The sequence below is a fragment of the Gadus macrocephalus genome, chromosome 1 (assembly GCF_031168955.1).
Source record: "Gadus macrocephalus chromosome 1, ASM3116895v1".
NCBI lineage: Eukaryota > Metazoa > Chordata > Actinopteri > Gadiformes > Gadidae > Gadus > Gadus macrocephalus.
The window spans coordinates 11,809,969-11,830,280 of record NC_082382.1 but is presented as its reverse complement, the minus strand read 5'-3'; the positions used below and the strand labels follow the sequence as shown (position 1 = coordinate 11,830,280).

The following is a 20,312-nucleotide window of genomic DNA, read 5'->3' as shown; positions in this document are numbered from 1 at the left end:
GCTTTTATAGTGAAAGTGGCCTCTTGTGCTGGACTGCTATAGGCTAGACCTCGTCTTGACATATCACGACGACCCAGCCCACTTGTTTGGTCTCCTCCTAGGGTTGCCCTTCTCTAGCTCTCCCCCGTCCCATTGCCTCTCATCGCCCCCCCTCACCCACTTCCAACACTGTCCGAGATTTGAGTTCAGCCCCTTCAGCCGGAGGCTCGGGTTTATCTGGATTCAAAGCGGATGTCATTCAGGAGCTGTGCGTCGCAAGGTGAAGGAAGGCTCCGTCGCTGATACGGGGGGAGCTAACGAGGACCAGGGCACCGGGGTTGCATTATTTCCCGCTTCGTAATCGGATTTTAGGGGCGAGCGGGAGCCATGGCGTTATTCTCTGCTCTTGGGGTGCTCTTACTGTGCCAACTTTTGACATCCTCTACAGCCCAGGTAAGGTTGGTGGTGGTGCACCTCCGAACGAGACCACAGCCCGTCTTAAAAATAAAGATAGGCCTATAGCTTCTGTTTAACTACCTTATCCCTATGATGCCATTAATGTAGTGCCTGATAAAGTGAAACACTTCACCTGACTGCATTGATAACTGGGCGAGTAAATGCTGTCTGCCATACTGGCCTGATTCAAAGGCTGTCAAAGTCTAATTAAATGTGGATTAAAGTTGTACCTATTACTGTATAGCTGACGCTTTAAAGAGAAGAACCCATATAAAACAATCTATAATAGGTTATATTTTGTTACCATCAATATACCTATGCATTATTGGAATTTAACGTTAAACATAGCTCAGAGGCCCTGCTGTGTTTTTTTGTCAATTGTATGGACATTTTCTATGAATTAGGACCTTAATGGTCCGCAGGTGGTAACTCAGCGAGTCGGTTATGTTTGTCCAGACCTATGGAATGTTTTCTTTGGAAAGCAGCAGGCCTACCGGGCGCATAATACCATCTTTGTTCATTGATCCAATTCAACTATTGGCTATTTCAAACTCATGAAGAGAATAATACATTACCAAATTAAATCATTGTTTATTATTATTGTGTATTACATATATATAGCATTTGTAGCCCATGTATATTCATTATATAGTTATGTCACATTTTAGTGTCATAACTACGCATGCGTATTTGAGTCCCAATTAACAACATTACTTTATTGTGTAATTTTATGTTAGAATTTCCTAAATTATGTATGCTTCTTGAACCAGTTAAAAAAAGGTATCTTATTTACCCGTCTGGACCGGATTGAAGGATAAACTGTTGTTTCTTTCTCAGTAATGATCAATTACAAATAACGTAAAGGCTGACGATTTCCAGCACAAGCAGGTGATCAAGGAATGTTTTTTCTTTGTAGAGACCTGGACCAAGAGGGGCATCTGGGCCCCCAGGACCTCATGGTCCCCTGGGGAAGGATGGCACTGACGTGAGTGAGGCCGCTCCAGCTGCTAGTCAGCAGCCTAGTTTTCAGATTATATACGTTTTAAATATGTTTTAAGATTTTAAGATATTGCAAACAAGATATTTATCAAAGGACACCATCAACGAAATGTGTTTCCATGTGTGTGTGAAAGCGAAAGAGAGAGAGGGAAAGTGAGAGTGTGTTTGTGTGAATAAAGACAACAGTTCTAGACATAATGTCCAATGTATGGTAGTGCAACAAGTGGTTCCACACATCTTATCCAAACTGCAGCCTCTCTTATGTTACCTTATGTTACGGCCCCTTTATTTATTCTTGTGTCTACCATATTTGATCACATTGGCTCCTCCTCCTTTCCGAAGCCATTGCCCCTCCCTCCAGGTGTTGACACAGGGGTGTTGGTGGTACTTACTCTCTGGTAGTCAATGTACATATGGTTTTGGCTGAGTGGATACGATGGGAGGCTTGACAACCTACTGTGGTGGGAGCGTGGCTCCAGAAACACATGACCAAAACACAGTTGGCCAATGTCAGAAGAATACTGGTATGTTGGAAGCTGTGAAAGAAAAGCTTTCTATGAAGAAATAGGAAATCTCAACTACAGTGGTTGCTTACACAGCAAACAAAACCAAAGAAAGGAAAATGGATGAATGGATAATGAATTAATTAATCCATGTATTGATTATGGTCTATCAAAGGCATTTCAAGGAAAAGTACTAATAAATAAAAGCAAAAAAATGCTTTTGAAAATTTCCGGTCCAGTGTGACCCTTTGCCTCTGGTTATTTCTGTTTCTGTATCCTAAATGAGGAGTGCTCAGCCACACAGAGGGTCTATTCATTCATGCATTCCCCAGTCCTATGAGAGCATCTAAAGTTTCACCTCCGAGCTCCTCCCTGTCCGTACACACGCTCCAGCCAACCTGGAGCTCTCATCCTGTAGACCGCCTGGCAGGGGGCGGCCCCTGATCCAGATGCTCACCAAAGCATCCTTTATTCATGATGTGATGAGGACATATATATATATGTCCCCATCTGTTGCAGTCTTTTATCAGAGTGATGATGCTTTTCAAATGCTAATTATAAATACAGTGTGATGTGATGCTTATGTCATTGATTTCTCTGTCTCCTTTCTCCTATCTATATTGACCACAGGGGAAAACTGGCCCTGCTGGACTCTCCGGAAAAGCTGTAAGTTAACATCCACATAATAGTGTACGCAGAACATGCATCTGATTTGGTTTATTCACCTCGTTTTCTCCTCGTCTTCCTTCTCTTCAGGGTCCTAAGGGGAAAGCAGGTTTGCCGGGTGGACCGGGGAAGCCGGGACTCCCTGGACTGCCAGGGGTAGATGTAAGTCTCTTCAACAAACAAAAACAACCCAACTCCATGCCCATGACATGAACGTCTAGCAACACTTTCTCACAAAAGGTTTAAACCCCGTGAGGCTAAATATCTCGCGCTAGCACCAACATTCACATGATATCATGCACATGTTTGTGTTGTAAAATGAGTGGATAGAATAGTCTATGGATAATGATTTATTATCATGTGCCCTCAGGGTTTGACCGGCCCTGATGGCCCCTCGGGGAAGGACGGCCCCCCAGGAGACGCGGTAAGTGACACTCGTGGTACACACCCTGGTTGTACCCTACCTGACATCCCCTTCATTCTGTCTCTGCTCTGACATCGATCTACCAGCTGCAATTAAGCAGGAAAACACCACACAGAATAGTATTATACTCATACACACATGGCTACACGCGCCTGTTCTCAGTTGGAGTGATTTGTAGCTACAATCATCACAATTGTGATAAGTGGTGTAAAAAAACCCACAACTGCCTACTGTTAGATATGGGTCCTCAGTCATGCAGGGATAAGGCCCCCCAGTCTTCCTGTCTCTCTGGATTTACCCAGACGGTTGGTGCGCTTGGTGGGAAGGTTTTTAATGAGGGCAGACCCAATCGGATTTGGGCACTGCTGACTGCTGGCTCTGTCCTAATCCTGTATGGAATGCACCGAGCTGCCCACCTCCACCAGGTACCGGGGAGAGGGGGGGGGTCTTTGGCCCTGGGGCTCAGAGTGCCACTGCTCACATGATGAAACAGATGCCTTACACGGTATATTGGAGTCACCTACTTCTTCACCTGGTTGTGAACACACAGCCATGCCATAGAAAATCCCTTGCATTCCAGCTAATTATCCCGAGCTAAACATGAAGAGCTAGGCAACAGTTAATGCTTGTTTTACTAGGACTTGTGCTGTTGGAAACTGTCTGGTAGGGTTTACAGTTGAACCTTTATTATGTGAGGTTAAAACAAGGATAAGTGATGACACCATTGATAAGCCCTTGCCTAATTGAGTTAATGCCATCTTAATGTTCCCGTGCTTGTGTGTAGACAATATCAAAAATAATAATAAAAAAATACATCCTAGAAGGTAATGACTGCGTATGTTTGTGTGTGTGTGTGTGTGTTTGTGTGTGTGTGTGTGTGTGTGTGTGTGTGTGTGTGTGTGTGTGTGTGTGTGTGTGTGCGAGTGTTTGTGTGTGTGCGTGTGCATGTGTGTGCACATGTGTGTACCTGCTTGCATGTTAGTGTGGGTGTGTGCTTGCGTGTTAGTGTGGGTGTGTACAACAAAGACTGGTAAAATATTCTACCAAATTTGTGCATTTCTGCAGCCGTCTGCGCTCTTGTTTCGTTTGCACAACGAGGAATGCAGAGACTCCCGACCACACAGCCATGTGAAGACGCACTGTGCACTTCTCACCACACAAGAAAACCAAATACAGCCAATGAGAATGCAGGAATAGGATGAAGGAGTCAGTTCTGTAGGTTGGAGATTTTAAAATAGGAAGGGAAAATTACTTTCAGTTTAAAACCGCCAATCCACCCGGAGTGAAATGTCATTCAACTACATAATAATTAAGCCAAATGGATTGCTGCAGGGAGACAATTACCAGGTGTAACGGTTATCACCGTTTCATATTTATTTCAAGGAGTTTTTTGCATTTGTGAATTGGTATTTTGTTTTGCTCTTGTATGTATTGATAATCATTGAGTTACAGTACTGTATTCTCAATTATGTCAAAAGTGTTACCCCCCCCCCCCCCAGGACACACACAGTCACAGACATAAACCATTGTATCTACTTAACATACCTCATTATATATGATATAGGATACACCCTACAACTTAGTTGTTGAGATAAATATGTTTTGTTTCTATTTAATGGCAATTCAATTGTATATTCAAATTCATATATATACAATAATACAGTAAATATAACTATGTTAGCATTGTCATTAGAATCCTTAGAAGATGCATCATTGTAATAATTGTCTTCCTTATTGTGCAGGGTGATGCGGGACCCCCTGGGCCAGGTGGGCCTCCTGTAAGTACCACTACCTTTAACTAAAACATCCTCTTCTGGTCAGGTCACATACTTAATCAAATTGATATCCAGATATTGTAACTACTTGACGCATGTGATGGGTCAGCCTGACACTGCTTGTACACGTCCTCAAATTAGGCGTTTGCAAGGGACATAACAATGTAATCACGAGGCAGAGCCATCCACTGCTCTGAAGTGGACACGGCTATATTACAACCCAAAATTGGGTTATGCTGTTTGAAATTACGCAAATACAAGCTAAAGGAGAGAAGCTGAACATGTTTGATGAACATAAGTAATTGGAACTCATAATTACGAGGATAAATACACATTATGTCAAATCAGTGATAATGAATGTACCAATGATTGTACCAATCTAATCAACGTGAAGGTGCAATGCAATCAATGCAAAATAAGTCATACGTGTGCTCTATGCATGGGAGAAACAAGAAAGTAGAAGTCAGAAAGAAAATATGCATAATTAAATTAGCCAAGGGATAATGAGAGAGCGAAAATGTTCATCAGGTTCCCATTGAGAGGCACTAATATTTAACAGGATACAGAACAATTCAAAGCTTTGATTGCTGAACATGTGATTATGCATAATTCTGTGACTTAATTTGCCCTCCCCTCTCTTCGTAGGGCAGAGGGAGATCAGGAGCTGCAGTGAGTAGAGCTTTTTTCCTATCTGTATCTGTGTGTGTGTGGGCGTGCATGTGTCTATGTGTCTGTCTGTGCATGTGTGTGTGCATGCACCATGTTTGCATTATTGCTCTAAGGAAAATAAATAACGGACAATATGGGAAAAGAAATCGAATCTCAACCCAAAATATAAAAAAGGGCAAAATCCAATGACATTAGGTATTTATAGCATATAGCAACACCATAACGGCACTCTATTCCATAATGATTATATGCTGCTATTTGTTTTCAAGTAACCTTATTTCCTGTCTATTCATTTCAGGGGTTGCCGGGAACCAACGGCTTGCCAGGCGGAGTGGGACCACAGGGCCCAGCAGTGAGTATCTGAGCACGCTTCCTGAAGCCTGCTGTTCCCAGGGGGGCGTTCATCCTTGCTCTTGCTGTACTCCCACAACAGTCTGCTAGTGTATCTCTGACCCTCATTACCATATCGTACAGTAAAACACAGCACTAAAAATAACCACACAAGCAGCGATGTTGCTTGAAGAAAACATCGTTAGTACCGCTCCTTTGTGTGCTCAGTGTGTATGCGTTATGAGGGTGATGCGTGACAGAGTTCGATGGGAGGATGAACTCACCCTGGCTGCACAGACTGCGGCCTTGAGATCATATTTTTTAATTGGCATTTTTCGTCCAGAGAAGATTCCAAAACACACAAACAAATTTGAATTCCCGTCTCAGCAAAATAGCAAACAACGCAAAGTATAGAGTGAAAGCAGACAAGATGTGAGTAAATAGTGTAATACATGTATTTTATCAGCATGAAGTGAGCGTGGGGAGAGATTTTTAGTAAGATAAGGTTACAAGCAATGCTTGTAACCTTATGTTTAGGATTTTGTCTTTATTTTGTCGCATTTGTGTCAGTTTGATGGGAGACTTTGCACAGTTATCTGCGATTGTCAACTATCACCGAAAATGAAAACATTAAATCAAATATAATTTATATTATAAGGCCTAATGCATGAGACATTTGCAGTAAAACCAAACAAGAAGATGATATGATTTTTGAGTTGCAATTCATCTTGAACATAGAAATGTTATGTAAGTAGGTGAGGCTCTGCATGGTTTGCATGAACATTGCTGATGTTCTCTATTCCTCCACCAGGGCTCTGAAGGTCTTGCAGGGCTTGCTGGCCCTGTCGGCGCTGATGGACCCCCAGTAAGTGCTAATGGGATTATGCTTTGAGACAATGGCAAGACAAGTCAGATATTACATTTTTATTATTATTAAAATACTTTTCCTCTTTTTCCTCTCCCACCAACAACCAGGGTCTTCCTGGCACTCTTCCTGATGGCAGTGGGGATCTTCTGGTACGTGTGCAGTGGTCTTGATTCACGTAGCTGTAAAGATAACATAAGAAAATACTTGTTGATCCCGGCTGTGAAACAGACATAATGTACCACAGCATGCTACATTATTCAGGCGGCAGAGCAGTGCAGTGCTCCACAGAGGCTGTGCCTCAGTCTTATCTGTGTCTCGGTCTGTCCTTTGCAGTGTCCCGCCATTTGTCCCCATGGCCCGCCTGGTCCTCCTGGGATGCCAGGATTCAAAGTGAGCATGTCCATCTGCGGCGGCTGTCGCTTCTCAACATTCAGAACTGATTGAATTGTGTGCTCTCTAACACACAATCCCTCTTCCCGTCGTATTCTTGTAGGGACACACAGGCCATAAGGGAGACAAAGGAGAACTCGGCAAAGACGGGGAGAAGGTGAGCCTTCGTTAAACACCGTCGATACTTTCATTGGGCCTACTGTGCACTGCAGTCTGTGAAAAATAGCACCATCAGCAGCTGGGCAAGAAGTATTGATTCAATACAACTGTTGATAATAAGAAATTGTAAAAAGTAAATATCTTATCATCTTTCTTGTAGGGTATCGTTGGCCCGCCTGGTCCTCCAGGTATTCCTGGTACTGTGGGTCTGCAGGTGAGTTTACAGACTAGAACCCTCCTATTTGATCAGTTATGCATATTGTGCGTATTTCTGGCATTGTGGATGAGACATTGAGGCCAGTATGAAGATGCCTTTACAACGAAGTCGGCTTGTTTTTCAGGGCCCACGTGGTCTCAGGGGCCTCCAGGGGCCAATGGGAGCTGTAGGAAACAGGGTAGGTAACATTTACAACGTGGATCACACACTTGGTATTTAAGCGGGTGTTGGTGTTTTATATCCTCACTGTCGTGGCTGACATGTTGTGTTCTGCCTCCAGGGTCTGACAGGCTTCAGAGGCAAGCCTGGTATCACAGGCGTCATTGGAAAGACAGTGAGTCTCTCATCCTGCTTCTAACGCACTCCAAGAGGGAATTACTGGAGGGGGGGGGGGGGGGGGGGGGGGGGATTAAAGTGGGATGCTGTTGCAAAACGGATAACTGCTCCCATCAATGAATAGCTGGGTGTGTGTTTCAATCTGATGCTTTCAGGGTGATGCAGGAGAGAAGGGACCCCAGGGATTCAACGGACCCAAGGGAGACATTGTGAGTAGAGGACCAGGTCTCAGACACCTCTCTTAACAATCCTTTTTAAAAAAGGATTATAAATGCCTTTGTTGGGGAAGCAGAGCTAGAAATATCTCCCCCATTCTCTCAGGGCAAAATCGGTCCTAAAGGAGGTCCCGGTGGACTAGGACCCAAAGGAGAGCCTGTGAGTGTCTTGTTCAGTAGAACTACCTGTTTTAACACAATACATGGTTCGTGGGTTTTATCCTAAAGTGGCCTGTTCTAATTAGACTTGATTCTAACTACAGGGCATCCCCGGCAGGGATGGCAAAGACGGCACCCAGGGACTTGACGGAGAGAAGGTGAGTGCCCCCACCAATCCCCCTGCTGCTAGACGTTACAGTACCCCTCTGTTGATGTTAATCAATCCGTTAATCCATCAATGGGATCTAACCAAGCTCAATACCACACGAGATGCCTCTGAGTTCATAGGGAGAGGATGACACTGTTAACGGTCTGTGTGTCCCCAGGGCGATCCGGGCCGGAACGGGGTCCCTGGAGAGAAAGGGCCCAACGGACTTCCTGTGAGTTTCACAGCGGCGGCGGCCGAGTGCCTCGTTGTGTTGTGTCATGTGTTGGTTCATCTATGAAGTCAAAGAACCTAAGTAACATTCTCCTGATCTACATGCGTCTCCATCTCAATGTCCCTTTGTTACCGTCTGGAATACAACCGCAAGCCATTTAACTTTGTTGTTATTGTGTTCCAGGGTCTACAAGGAAGGGCCGGAGGAAAGGGGTCTAAAGGGACAGTCGTGAGTGCATTATTAAGTCTGTCGAGCCACTGAGCAGAGGTAAGACCCAAGGAGGGAGCAGCCAGTCTGACTCTACCTTCTCTCACTCCAGGGTGATGCAGGGAAGATGGGCGAAACGGGACCCTCTGGAGAGCCAGGTATTCCTGTATGTATCTGAAGGGGGAAGGGATTGACCCATTTTAGATGATTCCATAGGATAAGATAGATCCGTGATTCAACGATAAAATGTGTACACATCTCGATCAACGACAACATGCATTTTGATTGACTGGTCTAAATTGTGAAAGTTGAAGATGAGGACTGTCCAATCACTGCGCTCTGTTGATGTGCCCGTTCTGTCTTCCCCCACAGGGTGACATCGGTGTCCCTGGAGAGAGAGGAATGGCTGGACCCAGAGGAGTCGTTGTAAGTTGTCATGGTTACGTGTGCCCAATGACGCAGCAGATGGCAGGGGCAATGATCGTTTGCATAGTGTGTTGCTCTAAAGCACTGTAACACTGTAGAAATACTTCTGGCGTACCTGACTTAAGTCGTTTAGATGTATAGATGTGAAGGTAAACAGCTGGTGACTTCCCTGGTCCTTCCAGGGCACAGCAGGCCTGAAGGTTTAACAGAGTCTTGGGGTTAAATAAGCATTGTGTGCTGGTCTTGGTGGATGACTTCATTGTTCTAGCAACAAACAAACTGACAAACTTCCAAGAGCCTTTTGGTAAAAACTAAAGAGACTTGTTCCGTCAGTCGGTATCTCTGGAGCGCTGGTTGTTTGAGAAGGTGGCTTGATGACGATGGTCTGTCTATATATAGGCTTGGCTGTCTCGTTGCCAGAGGAAACGACCACGTCTTTGACAGACTTGGCCGGAAACACTATTTAAAAGTATATTTATTAGTTTTGCCTTGCTGTGAAATATGCTTTCTCAATCTTGCACGAATGCTAGAGAAGCAATGTTTTAAAAAACATTAAATGCATAGTAGGATAATAAATATACACCTTCTATTAAAAATAATATGAACCTATAAACAGAAAACATTGATATTAACGTAAATGAGAAGAACTTGGCTGCCGCCTCGGGGTCTTGCTCAGATTAATTCAGAGGTAGTGCTGGGTCAGTGGGGAGAGCAGGTATTTACATAGCAAGCATGAATAGACAGAGGGACACTGTGCAATCTACACTACCCCATGCATTGTGCTACCCCAGGCTAGCCCTAACACATCCTGCATCACATAGCATTGCATATCTCAGGAAAACGTATAATATCCAAACCAAAACCCAGATGAATACATTTCAAGCGTTTTCGTTATTTTGCGAATCCCATCTGTTTGGATTGTTAGATTGTTTTCGATAAGAGGCAAAGATTCATCCTATATTTCTTCCTGCTTTCCACAGGGGGGCATCGGACCAGTGGGCAACGTGGGGGTTCAGGGAGTCAAAGGCTTCCAGGTCAGTGGTGTGAGGAGCTGCTTCTGTGGTTATGCAGGACCTATTCTTTTCCCTTGTATTATGGTGTTTTACCATTCTTCTGTATGTCATGATAACCTGCTTATGACCAACAGGGAGGTAAGGGAGCTATGGGAGACCCAGGACTTCCAGGTCCGACCGGTATTCGTGGAGGATTTGGTGAGAGGGTGAGTTTTGTTGACAAAGCACCAAATGACCAATAGCAGTTACCGCACCCAATCACACCAAGCCCAACTGCAACAGTACCGCGGTGAATATTCTGCAGTCAGAAGATTACCAACACTCTTTCGCCCATCTTCCAACCAGCCAGATGGCAACCATAAACCAAGTGAGCTAATCATATCGTGGATATGGAAATTGAGTGAATATAATCAATTACAGCACACAGACCCTTTTGAAATGGTTGTGGTCTCCCTTCAGACCAATAGGGTGCACATACCAATAACCCAAACAATCAATATCAACTCCCCACACCGTACATGCAGACATGTTGTCACAACATGGAGGCCCCCCCCCCCCCCGCCCCATGTTCTCCAGGGGGCTAACAAGGTAGCCGTCTGTTCAAGCCCTGTTGACGGAACAAAGGCCGTCTTTATACAGGTTCCCTTGGACCGGTCTGCATCCTATACCCCTCTCCCTGTAGCACAGCCTGCCCCATCCATACAGCCTGCTGCCCCAAGCTTACATTTTTTTCAGCAGTTTCTTTGACTAAACATACCCTCTCGCTCTCTCTTTTCCTCAGGGCCCCACCGGAGCTTCTGGCCCTAAGGGAGAGATGGTAATGGAAGCAATATGCTGGCACAGAAACTCTATTGGTTAATATGTGCAAGGCGTTTGTTCTCATTTAAATCAGCCTTAAAGGGACTGTGTCTCTGATATTACCGTTTAGGTAACGATCTGGTCTTGTGCTTGATCAAGCCACTTGTGTTTCTGTTTAGGGCGTTGCAGGAAGTGATGGTTTGCCGGGAGAGAATGGAGAACCTGTAAGTATAGACTCCATCTTTTGAAGAGGCAGGGCTAGTGTGCAATGCACGGTTTACCGTTGGGCTTTAATACAGTTATTATTCTTATGTACCATTGATTTGGTCGTGGGTCTTATGACGGAATATTATGAAAATAATTGATAATCAATTATGTATTACATGTATCATGTATTATTTAATGTGTAATTATGTGGTAAACTATGGATACTGTTATTCTTTTCCAGGGTCCATTTGGACCAGTTGGTCATAAAGGAGAGGTAAATCCACATATTTTACGTTGCATTATTAATGGATCTATTTGTATTTCTGCTTTTCTTTTTCGTAATATCAACCCCATCAATATATCATGTTACATACGATTTCTGTTCAAATGGCAAAACAAAAACGATTTTCAGCTTTGTACTGGTGCTAATTTCCTCAAATGGCCTAACATCAACCTCACATTCCAATTGTAAGAGGATTAATCGGTTAGAGTTGTTCAGCATTAGCCTTCAGTATTAAGTCTCTTCACTGCAATGCACCAATGGGGAGTCACATTAAGCCGTCGGCGTAGAGCAATTAAAGTAATTACAGAAACAGCACTGATGAGTCTCTATCTCATTGGTTTTGCTGTTAGCGTTAACCAAAGTAATTATGAAGCAACAATGCACCTTATGAGTATTTTCACTCAGGGTGTTAAAGGGTTGAGGCATAATGAAAGTGTGTCTTTGTACTATAATAAAATGACAATTTCATCCCAGAAAATGTGAAGAGTTGGATGCATGTGGTGCGTGATCATTTTCATTGTTTAATTGTTCTCAGTCAGGAAAGCGTGGAGAGCTGGGCCCTAAGGGCGTGTCGGGGCCACAAGGAGAGCTGGGGGCCAGAGGGGTCCCGGGAAAACCTGGACCAATGGGCTTCCAAGGAGAACAGGGCCTGCCTGGGATTGCAGGAAAGAACGGCGTACCTGTGAGTGTTGGTTGGTCACCTCAGAGGACAAATGTGTAACCTCGCCAATGCATTGTGATTAGTTTGCTATCTTTTGAAAGAGATAACCGCAGTGGTTGTGTTTCAGGGTAAACTGACCAGTGAACAGCACATCAGAGAGCTGTGTGGCTCCATGATCGATGGTGAAGATCTGAACCTCTCCTGTCCATTCATACCTCAAGTCTGACACAGGCGGCCAAGCAGCTCACAACGTCTCTCTTCCATCTCCTTCCGTTCCGCAGATCAAATCGCCCAGCTTGCGGCTAACCTGAGGAGGCCCCTTGCACCTGGTGGGGTGGGCAGACCCGGCCCTGCAGGACCCCAAGGGATGCCCGGTGATACCGGCTCCATCGGACACCCTGGTACCCAGGGACCCCCGGGGTACAGGGGGCTTCCAGGAGACCTCGGGGACAACGGCCCCAGAGGTAATAAAAACTTATATCATAGAAAAACATTGATGGAAGAGTGGATTTATTATTTTTTATAATTACAACTAAAGTAAAATACCTTTTGATAATAATTAAATGAAATGTCTTCATCGCCCCAACAGGTGAAGTTGGTACACAAGGTGACAAGGGCCCTCTCGGCAAAGCTATCGAGGGGCCGGCAGGAGACCAGGGCTACCAAGGTTTGAGACCTCAACAGATAGGACTAATGTTGATATGTCTGCAGTTACACTGGCTGCTTAATGCTGCTCCAAAAACGTCCCACTCGTATACTTGACTCACCTTGACATACGTTTGTTAACAGGTCTTCCGGGAGTTGCCGGCATTGTGAAGGACGGGCGTGATGGCGCCCCCGGAGACCCCGGGGAGCCCGGAGAGTCAGGCCGGGTAGGTAGGACTGGGCACCATGGCACCCCTGGAATCTGTGACACATCGGCCTGCCAGGGCGCCTCGGTGGCCGGGAAATCCTCCAACCCCAAGAACCATTAGACGTTACTCTGTTGCCCCGAGGCACCACCCCCCCACCCCATTCCACGACGGGGGACCGGAGGAGGACGAGCGGAGAGGAAAAGAGACACGTCGTCACACACATTCCCTTTATGCGTTAATAATTGAAGACGGGGTTTCGGAGGAAACGAGGGAAACATCACGAGTGGGAAGAGAACAAAAACGCAGCTGAGAGACTAAAAATATTGATCACATCAATGAAACAGACAAGAGTGAGACGAGGGTGCAAGACAACAGCGGCGCAGCCATTACCATCAGCAGATAACGACAATAGCCTGACTTCCAATGACTCATCAGAAAGTGGCCGTAGTACATTCATTTTTCTAAGTCCTTGGTTTGTAAAGAAATAACACCAACCGTTAGCCCCCGTTACAGATGGTGCTCTTCAGCAGTACTGTGATTGTCCTTTATGTACAAGTATCACGGTCTATGAATGGTCATTCCAGGTACCATTCCATTTACCTCAAAAGTCAAGATACACAATGTAATATATAGAGATTGGTGCCAGTGTTGAGAGGCTAGTCTTGACTATTTGTAATTTTGTAACTAAAATTAAAAAAAGGAAAACCCAAGGCCCAGAATTTTTGTATATTAATGCAAAAGATTTCTAACTCTTACTAGTCTTTTTTTGGCAGTCTAGGTTTTTATGTTTATGTTTGTTTTATTACAGCTTTAAGTTCATACAATTTACCTTCAATCAAGTTTTGATATTTAATTATCTAGGATGTGGATGACGAATTGAGATTGAAGAATTGATGGAAGTTTTCTTTTTTCAGTTCGCCAATGACCACATCCACTATGTAATACTGGTGCAGTACCAATTAAATATACATGCGTTTAAATAATATTTATTATTGGTGGGTGACTGTTGTATGTACAGTAAGATGCTACAGCGTCATGTTGTGAGAAATAACAAATAAAGCCACTTTTCAGTAAAACATTACTCTTCTGTAAATCAAGATAATCTATACCAATCAACCCATAAAGAATAAAGCGAAGCCATTACATAAAAGCAGTAACATTTACTTTCAATTGAATACAACCAGGACAGAAGAATCACATGAAAAATTATTGAACACAAATTAACATTTTCTTTAAATATTTGCTAAATGTAACGGATGTACAATGCAATTGGATTCTGTTTCTTAAATTCGCACCTTGAGGCAAAATATCATGACTGATAATAAATACTATAAATAAGTTTCGTACACCCTGTAATTTGTCTTTCAATGCGAAACAGTGCCACCTGCATATCACTTTCCGCAATGTCCTGTAAAAAGCATTTCGGCACCCAAATGAAATTTTTTTAAAGTCTTAAGGAGAAAACGGATGGTAATTCACAGTAACGAGACCTGCTGAAGGCACTAATGCTTACCGTCTGCAAAAGAGACCCCTACTAAAAAGGGATACCTATCCTTTAAAAAATTATTATTATTTGGCATGTCTGATGAACCCTACATTTGGAAAATGGGGAATACATCTATTATAATATAAAATATAGGAAATAGGAAGTTTCAAAATAATAATGCAATAAAGTAATAAGGAATATTACAATTTAACAATGCATCCTCACACATTTTCCTTGAATTTGTCTTTACTTGATGCTTTCTGGTCGAACAGCAACGTTGATGAAACCTCAGCCACTAAGATGTGATATCAATTCATAGATATATGGATAACTAAAGAGAGCAGTGTTGGGGTTTCACTGTTCTGCTGCCAGAGCAGTGCTTGCTGTGCCTGCCATCTCCTGGTGGAGGTGGACGTGGTCAGAGTCTGTGCTGGGCTTCTTGCGGAGGCCGGTCGTACCACAGAAAGTGCTCTGGAAGTTCTGTGTCAAAAGCAACAGAGAGAATATTGTGAAGCTAGTCACCATCCGACAAATTCATAATTTATACATACTTATGGGAGCCAACCATCTATAATATATATTTATTTTTTAACTTTTTAATTTATTTGTAATTACTGATTGTATGTTTCTCAAAATATAGTTTGAAATAGGGACATTAGGTTACTTCATCCATCCTATGATATTGAGAAAGTACAAAGATCTTCCCAGTACATTAAGAGGAAGGTGATCATGAAAGGATTTGAATGGTTATCCAGATTGATAACTCAGGCCACCTCTTTGGGTGAGTCTCCGTACACCTCCTCGATGTACTTGAGGTAAGCCGCGGTCCACTGCAGAGTGGAGGCCTTGTCCGTGTCTGGTCTGCAGAAGGGCACCAGGGTGTTCAACTCATTGCAGCACATGCGAATCCGCCTCCTGCACAACGGTTGCCGAAATACATCAGAATTAATTAATTAAGTATTTCCATTCACTCTTGAAAAAATAAAAGGAGGAATTACAATACGATAAATGTTTGACACAAACTACACAAATTCTTTGAGCAACTGTTTGCAAAGTAATCTTAAACCATATTAAGTATGTATTTTCATTGAAGTCCTGTCCTGTTATTTACTGTTAACCAGGACTCCAGGGGCTGGTTAACAGTTGATACTTGTAGCAGAGATGGTAGCGCTCCTGCCTACCTGCGGTCCCTCTCTTTACTGTTATGTTTCTCTCTGCGCTGGCTACTCTCAGCCGGGTTGCCTGCCTTCTTCCTGCCACTCCTCCCTGCCTCTACAGCGGCTCTAGGGCCTTCTACCTGAGAAGCCACGCTGGGACCCCTCATGATCCGGGACCGGGTGCGCTTTACAGGGGCTGTAGGCACCGCCTCCTCTACATAAATGATGAAGTGTCAGATTAAACATGCCTCTCATATATAATCGTATATTAAAAGTAAGAACAATATATGATACATATGACGTGTAATAATACATATATAAATTGATATATATAGAAAGTAAGAACAATATATAATACATTTCATGTGAAATAATCTGTATATAAAATATTATATATATATATACATAAAGTAAGAACAATATATAATACATATGAAATGTAAAGATACATCTATAAAAGATGATATATAGAAAGAAAGGAATAAGTAATTCTTACTTTCCACTTTAACCCATTCCTGTTCTTCTGTTTGGTTGGTGCAGTTGACACATTGCCCCTTAGCAGCCGCTTTCTCTGGACAATAACTTAAAAAGTTATTTGCATTGATCAGGCCTTGATGCTTGTTGGGTTCAACAATATGTGAAATATGTCCAAAAGCCTGAGATGAACATGAAAAATAAAGGGGGGGGGGGGGGGGGGGGGTATCAATTAGTGAACAATGACTAAGAAAACGCTAGGAGCAGAATAATACAATTGTTAATATTTAGGTTTGTACTAGTCCACACACGCCAGTGATTGGGTTGAACAGGGCCCCTCCGTATGGGTTTGAAAGCTCAATGGGATTAGTTCGATCTGATTTCATCCACTTCTGCATTTGTTGATGAATGCTTGGTTCTTGAGATTCAGTGGATTGCTGAAGCATCGTCAAAAAACTAGGAACAGAACAAAACATAACTGTCACACAATAGCATTGATCATTCCACCATTTCACAAGGACAAATATAGATTGCTCATACTTGGTAAGAACTGCCGTCTGGGTGTCCTGCTGTCTGGGGACATCCTCGGCCATGCAGCTAAACCTCTTCTCCAGACAAACTCTAGCAGAGGAATGGGGTCGGTTCAGTGAGAATCCACAACCGTGAGCAGGTGCTTCGGTCAGGGTCTCACCGGCTTCCCGTTTAACTCTAACAAGCACAGAGCCTGGCACTTCGCCACAAGTAGTAGGAGTTTTTTCTCCAGAGTGGCCACTGCCACTGCAGGAAATGACCATGGCTAGTTCCTCTATGTCCACCGTCTCATTCAGCCTCAGATCTGGGATGACACATTGCTCATCGTTTGAGGTTGAAAGGTCCATAGCTTGGATGGTCGGGGAGGTAAACATTTTTGCCAATCCGGGATCATATTTAGGGGTCGCAGGTTGAGTTGTCGCAGGTTGAGTGGTCACACTGAGGCCGAATATAGTTGCGGGGAATCGGACGTCTACGCCGTCATGCTCCGTGGCCTGCCCGTCCATCTGCGTCTGGAGGAGGTGCTGGAGGTGTGTGTATTCACCTTCCGACATCTCCATCAGGTTGATCTCAGTGCCCAAAAGCTGCCCCATGTCATTGGACATGGTCGATCTAAAGAGGGGTGAACAGAGCAATATGTTCTCAATTACGACCTGTTGTTAAAGATGGCGTCCGTTTCGCGCCGTGACCTCTCGCGCTGATGCGGTTATTGTTAGCGCGATTAGCTTACGTTTAACCTTATTTATCTTCATAATATCTGACTACATCGATCTAAGAGCGTGGTTGGGTTTGGTGTTGTACCGAGTTCATGGTCATATTACAATATTTTGACATTTTAAATAACATATTAGCTATACGTATGTGTTGCGAGATCACAGTTTGTCACGATCAATAAAGACAACTAGTTGATTAAATTCACTTAAATTATTGAAAGACAGATCTAAAGAAACTTACCAGAGAAATCGAATTCGCCAAGCCGACAAATTGTACAGTATTTAGAGATGTGAACAGGCTGTTCAATTGCACTCAAAGTCTAATAAAAGCCTACCGATCTTCACGACTGCAATACATGTTAGTACATTACGTAGTAGATTATTGGGGCTCAAGTTTAGAGACAGCAACTCCGGTGGCAACTGACGTCCTCAGTGATTGGTTCATGAACGGTCTGCGCACCCAATCAAAATCCCACCTGAACCTCACTGTCAAGAGTGAGATAAAAGATATCTGAAGGCGGAGCACTGCCAGGCGTTTGGAAAGACCCCAGATATTTGTATTAAATAAGTTTATTATGTTTTTTGATTCTGTGAAAATAATTATTTCTGTTTATAGATAACATATTTTTTATCATATTTGCTTGTTGTAAACTTGTTGTAAATAGGGTTTGGATCTATGCTGAAATGTAATGATATATATATATATATATATATATATATATATATATATATATATATATATATATATATGTACACACACACACACACACACACACACACACACACACACACACACACAGTATTGGCTAACAGGGCTAAGCCCTCCCTACCTTTTACAGTAAAAATTAAAAAATATTATTAAAAACCTTAGAACATATTGTTTTATATTTTGGTACATGAATGGCTCTTTTGAACATGAACGACTTTAAAACATGAACCTTCTTCAGAACATGAAGTGTCCTTCTGAACAAATGTAACAATAAGGTTCTCTAAGGAATCGGAAATTATCAAATTTAATGTTGCATACAACATTGCGAAAGAGGAGTTGCCATTCACCAAATTTAAATCCGAAATTATTCTCATGAAGAAAAATGGATTAAACGTCAACACGACGTATAGCAATGAGATGGCATGTGCACAATTCATTGCGGTAATAGGCGACACCTTAAAGCAAAAGACAGCTGCGAACGTCGGAAACACCACATACATGTCCTTCACGATTCACGGAGAGACAGATGTCTCGAACAAAGAGTGTGTGATCGTCTACAGCCGCATTTTTGCGCAAAGGGAGACTGGTCAACATTTTAATTGTTTAATGCTATTAAAATGTTCAATTGCACTCAAAATAACGGACGCCATTTTACTTAATGGTTGAGTTCGAAATGTTCAATTTCAGCTCAAGCACTTTAAACACCTTATTTTTCTTTTTATTTATAATTGTGCTTCAAATAAAAACACGCATCTCTCTACACCTTATTCTTGTTTAAAAATCATTCACATTATATGAAAGTTATGAACAGAGATATAAAGGTGACCTCATGGCGTCTGGCCCTGCTAAGTATTGATAAATGTTAGCCCACCCACCCAAAAGCACCACCAGCCGTCACTGTATATATATATATATATATATATATATATATATATATATATATATATATATATATATACAGTATATATATATACACAGTAAATATATATATATATATAAACAGTATATATAGCCTATATATTAAAATATAGATATATAGATATAGATAAAGAAAATAATTATATATATAGATAGATAGATCCTAACGACTCCCTGATCATCACATAGAAAATTGAAAAGTATAAAAGAGTGGAAAATTTAAATAAATATAAATTTGTTCTCATAACATTTTAATGATTTCAATATCAAAGGACAAAACATGTCATTAAAACATCATTGGTTGAGTTAAACATGTATACCAGTTCTAGGCTACTGTCCTGAAACTATGGCGATGTTGAGCTAATATAAAATATATTTTTGCTTTACTTAATGAACAAATAAACTTGAAAAGCCATTTGCATTACTTTTAGGAAGCAATATATTTGAACATCAAATCTGAAACAAATATGAATTCAAAGAATGAAGAGCATATTAACTTAAAAATAAACATTAAAAAATAAAATACACTTGTGGCGATATCTACATCAAAAAAAGAGTTTGACCATTTACATGGGTTTTTACAATATTACAATGACTTTTCAATGCAAGGACTACAACTATAGACAAATGTTTGCCCTTGCATTTCTATGCCTTAAACCTTGTGATGTCATCCAGCTCCCTTACTGTCCATGGGGATGGCATACATGTCATTCGGTTGCCTTTTTCTCGACTGGCTCTTCACCTGTCTTTTTAGAATTCTTATCAGAGTCTGTTTCACATTTCAAAGGGTCATTGAGTTTCTCATTTGGGTTGTCCTCCTTGTTAATTGGACCTGAAGTTCCTCTGCTTATGCCAACAGGTGTTCTATTCCAGTCCCTTCCATGAACAAAAACATTGGGTTTGTGTATCAAACGGTTTGGAGGGCGAATGAGACCTGTGGGCGTAGGTAGTAGAGGTGTTTTATGTTTTAAAAGTCTGTTTGCTGATTTATTATGTGGGCTGTCAAAATTAAGATGAGGGAGGCCTCCAATGCCTTCAGTTGGACTCAAAGTTTTGTTGACGGGTGACTGTCCATGTGAACCTAAACTTTCGATTTCAGGCACTTTAGGTTGAGGTTTGAGTCCTGGGCCCATTGACTTCAGACCTGGTGATCGACTCATACCTGCCCCTTTGTTGAAATCAGAGTCAAGACCTCTTGGATCTAAATCCCTGCTGCCCTGTGACAGTGGACCTTCACTTCCTTGTTCAGAAACAAGATCCTGATTCCTCTCCGGTCCTCTCCTATTAGGCCACGGATCCGCCACATTTGGACCTCTAAATCCCCCCCTAAAGCCTAGTCTACTGCCTGTC

The 20,312-nt window shown here is 42.5% G+C and overlaps 2 protein-coding genes across 2 annotated transcripts; one reads left to right on the top strand and one right to left on the bottom strand.

The window, feature by feature from the left end:
• Nucleotides 1-123: 123 nt before the first annotated feature.
• Nucleotides 124-14,320, top strand: col9a3 (collagen, type IX, alpha 3). Its single transcript, XM_060038264.1, has 32 exons — nt 124-432; nt 1,352-1,420; nt 2,568-2,603; nt 2,694-2,765; nt 2,974-3,027; nt 4,770-4,805; nt 5,448-5,471; nt 5,770-5,823; nt 6,613-6,666; nt 6,777-6,818; nt 7,003-7,059; nt 7,163-7,216; nt 7,379-7,432; nt 7,560-7,613; nt 7,716-7,769; nt 7,927-7,980; nt 8,093-8,146; nt 8,250-8,303; nt 8,472-8,525; nt 8,709-8,753; nt 8,845-8,898; nt 9,105-9,158; nt 10,139-10,192; nt 10,306-10,377; nt 10,953-10,988; nt 11,149-11,193; nt 11,418-11,450; nt 11,995-12,141; nt 12,248-12,302; nt 12,402-12,584; nt 12,710-12,787; nt 12,910-14,320. The coding sequence occupies exons 1-32, from the start codon at nt 367-369 to the stop codon at nt 13,092-13,094; spliced, it is 2,037 nt and encodes a 678-aa protein (XP_059894247.1). The 5' UTR covers nt 124-366; the 3' UTR covers nt 13,095-14,320.
• LOC132447667 (transcription factor-like 5 protein) lies at nt 13,453-17,925 on the bottom strand. Its single transcript, XM_060038607.1, has 7 exons — nt 17,577-17,925; nt 16,632-17,234; nt 16,403-16,547; nt 16,114-16,273; nt 15,642-15,831; nt 15,234-15,375; nt 13,453-14,940 (listed from the first exon to the last, which is right to left on the bottom strand). The coding sequence occupies exons 2-7, from the start codon at nt 17,225-17,227 to the stop codon at nt 14,815-14,817; spliced, it is 1,359 nt and encodes a 452-aa protein (XP_059894590.1). The 5' UTR covers nt 17,228-17,234; nt 17,577-17,925; the 3' UTR covers nt 13,453-14,814.
• Nucleotides 17,926-20,312: the final 2,387 nt, after the last annotated feature.